The 7227-nt window shown below is 36.5% G+C and overlaps 2 protein-coding genes across 3 annotated transcripts in view; one reads left to right on the top strand and one right to left on the bottom strand.

The window, feature by feature from the left end:
• LOC106867383 (WD repeat and HMG-box DNA-binding protein 1) overlaps window positions 1–6156 on the bottom strand; it is a 38985-nt gene extending 32829 nt beyond the window's left edge. Inside the window, exons 1-3 of the mRNA XM_052971559.1 lie at window positions 6040–6156; window positions 2073–2184; window positions 511–662 (exon numbers count right to left, since the gene is read on the bottom strand). Coding sequence (XP_052827519.1) covers window positions 511–662; window positions 2073–2184; window positions 6040–6119 — 344 coding nt within the window. The 5' untranslated portion in view covers window positions 6120–6156. The remainder of the gene's footprint in view (window positions 1–510; window positions 663–2072; window positions 2185–6039) is intronic.
• A 411-nt stretch (window positions 6157–6567) lies between these two features.
• Window positions 6568–7227, top strand: part of LOC106867384 (uncharacterized) — a 61109-nt gene continuing 60449 nt past the window's right edge. Inside the window, exon 1 of one of the 2 annotated variants that reach the window (XM_014912241.2) lies at window positions 6568–6672. In XM_014912241.2, coding sequence (XP_014767727.1) covers window positions 6663–6672 — 10 coding nt within the window. In that variant the 5' untranslated portion in view covers window positions 6568–6662. The remainder of the gene's footprint in view (window positions 6673–7227) is intronic. The other variant, XM_014912240.2, reaches the window with a different exon arrangement.

Below are 7227 nucleotides of genomic sequence, written 5' to 3'. Positions count from 1 at the left end.
GAAATGCTTAGCAGTATTTTGTCTGCCGCTACGTTCCGAGTTCAAATTCCACCGAGGTCGACTTTGCCTTTCATCCTTTCGGGGTTGATTAAATAAGTACCAGTTACACACTGGGGTCGATATAATCAACTTAATCCGTTTGTCTGTCCTTGTTTGTCCCCTCTGTGTGTAGCCCCTTGTGGATAGTAATGAAATAACACACACACACACACACAGATGCGTGCAAGCACTTGTTCACACACGCAGATACACACACATGCTCTCATGCACACACAAGTTGATCACATCGACCTCAGTACTAAACTGGTATTTATTTCATCAACCCACGAAAGGATGAAAGGCAAAGTCAACCCCAGTGGAGTTTGAACTCAGAACGTGCAGATGGACAAAATGCTGCTAAGTAATTTGCTCAGTGTGCTAACAACTGCAACAACAACAACAACAACAACAACAACAAACGAGCAAAAGCTTACTCTTGTACAAAGTTGACAAGAAAATTTTGCAAAATACCTTGCCCCAGCAACCAGAATTGTTCCTGCTCTGTTGAAGCACATGTGGTTAGCAGGAGCAGTGAACCGTGTGACCATCCCATCTGCTATGCCATCTGGAAATGTGTATATTTGGATGCTGTTGACATCAGATGCAGTGTAGAACTTGTGATTCTGTAATAAACAAACAAATACAAGAAGAATATATTCGCAGCTGTTGCTGTAACAAGGAAGGAGTTTCTATGTGGTCATTCACCCTGCTAGAAATAGAAGCCAAATCTCCCTCAATTCATACACCCTACTGAATCTATGGAAAGACACTGGAGAAATGAGGCCTTATCATTGTAATCATTAGCATCATCATCATCATTTTAATGTCTATTTTCCTATGCTTGTATGGATCAAGCAAGATTCGCTGATGGAAATTTTTCTATAGCTGGATGCTTTTCCTGTTGCCAACCTTCACCTGTTTCGAAGTAAGATAATATTACCATCCCTAGTTCAAGCACTTTTTCACAGAAGGCGCAGGAGTGGCTATGTGGTAAGTAGCTTGCTTACCAACCACATGGTTCAGTGGGACTGAACCCGGAACGATGTGGTTGGGAAGCAAGCTTCTTATTTCTTTATTGATCACAAGGGGCTAAACATAGAGGAGACAAACAAGGACAGACAAATGGATTAAGTTGATTACATCAACCCCAGTGCGTAACTGGTACTTAATTTATCGACCCCGAAAAGATGAAAGGCAAAGTTGACCGCGGCAAAATTTGAACTCAGAACGTAATGGTAGATGAAATACCGCTAAACATTTTGCTCGGCGTGCTAACGATTCTACCAGGAGTTTCTATGCGGTCATTCACCCTGCTAGAAATAGAAGCGATGTGGTTGGAAAGCAATGCTTCTTACCACACAAACACGCCTAGACGCCAATCAGTGAACCTGCTAGAAAGCTCAACCAAACCTGTCAAATTACACCCTACAGTCTTGAAAATAGATAAGAAGTATTCCTATGCCTCCGACCCCGTCAGTGTTCCCTGCCCAGAAGATCTTGTACCTGTGTTCTTTGCCTGTGAGGAACCTCGCAGAACCTCCTCTCCATCTTACTTCCTGGATGCAGCACATATCTACGTGTCTCCGTTCAAGCATCTCAACAATTTCACCAGACCTACCTTTCAGCGTGCCGACGTTGAGAGTGCCAATCCTAACAGTGTGGGTGTTGGGGGTGTGGGCCTGTGGCTGTTGCCAGTAACGCCTGACTGGCCTTCGTGCGGGTGACACGTAAAAGCACCCACTACACTCTCTGAGTGGTTGGCGTTAGGAAGAGCATCCATCTGTAGAAACTCTGCCAAATCAGATTGGAGCCTGGTGTTGCCATCCGGTTTCACCAGTTGTCAGTCAAATCGTCCAACCCATGCTAGCATGGAAAGCGGACGTTAAACGATGATGATGATGATGATGATTGAAATCTTGGACACATAAAAGATAGGATAGCTATGTCAAGAATACCTTCGATTGTAAGTCAGCTTGATCAAGACTGAACCAAGGGCCTAAACAAGAACAGCAACAACAACAAATCCCTCTTACCTTGTACAAAACAGCAAAAACCTTGTCTCCAATCTGATATGACATCGCATCAGAATCGTTGAAGCCATCCCATATACGAACATCACCATCGGTTCCACAGCTCAGAATGTATCTGCAAGTGAGAGGAGGCAAATGGCAAAAAGAAAACAAAATGTTAGAGAAACTGGTCAGGTGTAAGGAAGAGACAGAAAAGAAAAAGATGGATAAGAGAGGGTGGTGCTCAAACAATATGTAAATGATATAGGCATAAATGCTACCTGTGTGTTTAGGTTTACTTCAAGAACTAAAGGGTTTCAGGTTCAATCTGGAGGATTGGTTAATTATGATTTTATTCAAGATATTCACCTATCAGATTCACACATTTGTTGCAGTGTTTCATCAACTTTTCCTAAACCCTGTAAAAGAACTCAGAAGGTTGGGCCTCCAACCAGGCCTTTCACGATACCCTTACAACTGAGAACTTTTCAGCAACCCCTCATAAGCATAGAAAAGTAAAGGCTAAAATGATGATTATATGTGTTTGTGTATATATATATATATATATATATGTGTGTGAGTAAAAATAAATACAAAAAAGGTGGTTTTTTTGTATGATTGTGTATAGAGGAATATATTATTTTGTTTAAAAGAGTTCCAACACTGTCTGTTTTTTATGTTTTATTTATATTCCTGCAGAACCAATGTCGAGTATAGAATATGGAATATACAATATATAATATAATATACAATATATAATATAAAATAAAATAAAATAAAATAAAAATGGATGGCACCATGAAATAAAGTATTGAATGTAGATGAAATATTGAGTGTTCAATATAAAGGATCAAATATATAAATATAAATATATATGTGTGTGTGTGTGTGTGTGTGTATATATATTACAAATATATACATATATTATACATACATATACATACATACATATATATACATACATATATATACATACATATATAAACCTTTAGTTAAATATATTCAATGAGAATATTCTACAACTATTATTGATTTCCCAAAATCGAACATGTTGCAAGACTTATCTAGGGTAGGAAGACAGAATTTTATGGATATAGACTAGCAAAAGAAAAATTAATACTTTTCTCTAATTAATAAATTAATTAATTAAGCCACTAAAACTATATAGAATAGAGAAAATATAAGCCATGTAAATCCTTTTATAAAACTTTAAAGCTTCTTAATCAAAGATAGTTTTTACCTTTTTTGGAGATTTTAGTTTTGTTTTGTTTTTTTTAAATCAACAGATTAATTATAAAATATTATTAAGAATCAGCTGACATTGGATACAGAATGAAATCATTCCCAAACTATTTTTCTGCTGTTGGGGTACAGGAATTTTTTTTTAGTCTTTGCGAATTTTTTTCTACCCCTCTCAGTGGTGTTGGGTTTGGCCAGTCCAATACAATAACAGACCCCTTGTCTAGCTTCCAGAAATCCAGGAATACTATGCAAAACCATGCACCCTGTAGTCAGTAAACAGGCCATTTTTGAAGTTAGTCAATTTGCATACAGTGTGTTAAACAGTTTTGTTCTTTGCTTTTCTTTTCGTTTTTTTTAAGAGGATAAATAAGGATTAGACATACTCTACTTCAGAATTCTATTAACTTGTATCTGCATTTGTTAAATAAAATCATGTTCTTTACTTTTCTTCATTTAATTTTCATCCTATAAACATCAGACTCTCTACGTGATGCCGCATATTATATTTTTGACAATTTTAAGTAGATTAATAGATAAAAGACCTTAGTTAGAAATGTATTTATTTGAATGTCACCATATTTGTTGACAACAATGCTTTTGTTTCAATTAATTTTGAATATAAAGAAGAATTTAGTAAAATAATTTAATGTTTGGAAGATAACACGAAATTATGAGAGCAAGTTTCGATTTGGATCATAAAATCAAAGGCAGCTTCAGGCAGTTTGGTAACAAAAGCATTATACAATTTAGCTCTAGGCGCAGGTGTGGCTATGTGGTAAAAAGCTTGCCTCAGTCCCACTGCATAGCATCTTAGGCAAGTATCTTCTACTATAGCCTTAGGCCAACCAAAGCTTCTTTCAGTTTCCGTCTACCAAATCTACTCACAAGGCTTTGGTCGGCCCGAGGCTGTAGTAGAAGACACTTGCCCAAGGTGCCACGCAGTGGGACTGAACCCGGAACCATCTGGTTGGTAAGCAGGCTACTTACCATACAGCCACTCCTGTAATAAATTGGTTATACTTCTTACAATACGCAAAATATTTTAACACTTTTTATTTATACAATTCCTAATAATATTTAAGTATAAAAATACAATTGGAATTTTTAAACACTGAATGGCTATGAGGGTCTAGTAGAGTAAAATAGGAAACAAAAGGGGTTATAGGTAAAAAAAAAAAGGGGGGGGGGGTAAGAAAGATGGAGGTAGGGTGTGATATGATGGAGACTTGACTACTATTTCTAGCAAGCTGAGTGACCTTGTCACTCAGCTTCTTCATTTGCAGCGGATATACCTATTTACAGCTAGATGAACTCAGCCATAGGTACAATGCCGTGGCAATAATAAAGTGTGAACTGCTGATCTCTCGGATGCTAGTCTAGTTATTGCCCAACTGACTCGGCTATCCACTAAGATGAGATATCATCATCATCACTGCCGCCACCACAACCACCATCATTTGACCTGTAATGAACTTTGTTCTGCTTTGTGTAAGAAATAAACAGCAGAAATACACAAAGAGTTTGGAAAAACTCCTCTACACCAATTGGCAGAATAGTTGGCTCTTCATATTCTGAGTTCAAATCCTACTTAGATTAATTTACCTTTCATTCATCTGAGATTAATAAAGCAAAGATACCAGTTAAATACTGATATCGGTTCCTATAATGCATTCTAAATATGATGAAAGGAATCATAATAGTTATTAACAATTATTGTGTCCATTCTCCTTGTCAGCCCTTATCAAGCAGATCTGTGGTCGAATCAATTCCAGCAAATGCATTCTAAATATGAAAGGAATCATAATGGAATACAAAATAAATGGTTGTTACCCTGTCAGCCCTCATCAAGTAGATCTGTGATCGAATGAACTCCAGCTGTGACCATCCTAACTGTTCTTCTTTCAAGTAATGCATCGCAGACTACACTACTGAGCTGGTATTGTTATCTGAATATTCCGTTGCTGCTAATCGAACAGACCTATGATCAAATGGTATTCTGTGGCCATCCTGTTTGCTGGTGAAAGGCGGCGAGCTTGGCAGAAACGTTAGCACGCCAGGCGAAATGTTTATTGGAATTTCGTCTGCCTTTACATTCTGAGCTCAAATTTCACCGAGGACGACTTTGCCTTTCATCCTTTCGGGGTCGATAAATTAAGTATCAGTTGCATACTGAGGTCGATCTAATCGACTGACCCCCATCACCAAAAATTTCAGGCCTTGTGTCTAGAGTAGAAAAGAATATTTGGCTGCTATGTTTGCTGTTTAGACCCGAGTTAGAACTGACAAAACGAACTTATGATCCCAAATGTCCTAACCATGACTATCTCATCTCTTTGTTAGGCAGAGTATATGTAAGACTGCATTATCCGCTGTGTCTTTATTTTTAAAGGCAATAGGATGTGATTTGAAGGACATATTATTTAGCTGTCCTTTTTAACAGGCCGAAGCTCCGTAAGTAGCTGTTTTTTTTAGTCCTAGTTGAGCAGACTTATAATCAAAACTATTTTAGTTGTGACCATTTCGTCTTTTAAAGTTTATGTGAGACTACATTGTCTAATGTGTTATTTCCTAGTTTAAGACAGTAAACAATGGTTTGAGAATGATCTCGCTGCTATTTCTAGGAGGTGGAGCGACCACGAAGAAGACATCTAATAGTGAATCTAACTGATGGGACTTAAATAGATTGTAACAATACCAACAGATTTCGCTCGTGGAAACAAAATATATAAGTTAAATATTTCATTTTTACCTTCCAGAATCATCATAACAGACATCCGTGTGACCGGGACTATGTCCATATCGAATTGACGGTTTCGCTAGAGGATCCATAACAACATGAAAAACTTTTTAACACGAAAGCAAGAAATTCAGCTTTCCCGCCAAATGTAGGTCCGCAGCAAAATATCAAGCGATAGTGAGAGAAACATTTATTTGATAAACATAAATAAAAAAAAATAACAATGCAAACTTTTATTTCTTTTTATTCGAATTATAATTCGATAGATAAATATATAAGTATTTATTTATTTAATTAACAATGTTGTAAAGTTTGCACTTTGTTAAAAAGTTTCATTTTCTGTCGAGACGAGAATACGTTGACGAAATCCTTTTGTCTTTCTCATTACATAGAAACTTGACAAAATTTGCGAATTTTTATTTTTTATTTTTCTCAATAAAACTATTAGTTGATTTGTTTTTCTTCGTTCGAAATTTATTAAATTATTCCTCTTTTTTCACCAACAACAGACCGTTGTTGCTTTTTTTTATTTTTATTGATTTATTTTTCACTTCGTTTTTGTTTTTTTTAATTTATTTACCGCATTCTTGACGATCCATTCACTGCGGAGCACGAGGCTATGAGCCAGCGTGAAAATGGCGTCTGGTAAGTATTTTGACAATCATCACTTTATTTATATATATATTCTCGTTAAATATTGAATTATATTTACCATAATGATCCATGCTAATCCCCATGTTCGATATCTAACCACCCTCAAATGTTTTTCCTCGCTAAATCGTTAACTACTGATGTATTTCTTCTGGTACATTAGCTTACGTTGATAGTGTGTATATATATATATATATATATATATATATACATATACATATATATTGTGTGTGTGTGTTATCCACAAAAAGGGAACTCTAGGCAAAAAGTTGACATATTTTGTTTCCGTTTTATTTTATATTCCTTTCCTCTGCCCCTAAGGAAGGGAAATTTGTTGAGAATATTCTTCGAAAGAGCACTCATCTGTAACGTGGATGATGTCTATCAAACGCGTTCTACACACACAGTTCATAAAGTTTTAATTATATAGATATAATTTTATCATCATCGCTATATATATAGAGAGAGAGCAAGTGGCTTCTACTATAGCCTCGGGCCGACCAAAGCCTTGTGAGTGGATTTGGTAGACGGAAACTGAAAGAAGCCCGT

Source organism: Octopus bimaculoides, chromosome 11 (assembly GCF_001194135.2).
Source record: "Octopus bimaculoides isolate UCB-OBI-ISO-001 chromosome 11, ASM119413v2, whole genome shotgun sequence".
Lineage (NCBI taxonomy): Eukaryota > Metazoa > Mollusca > Cephalopoda > Octopoda > Octopodidae > Octopus > Octopus bimaculoides.
This window is presented reverse-complemented; position numbering and strand designations above follow the sequence as displayed.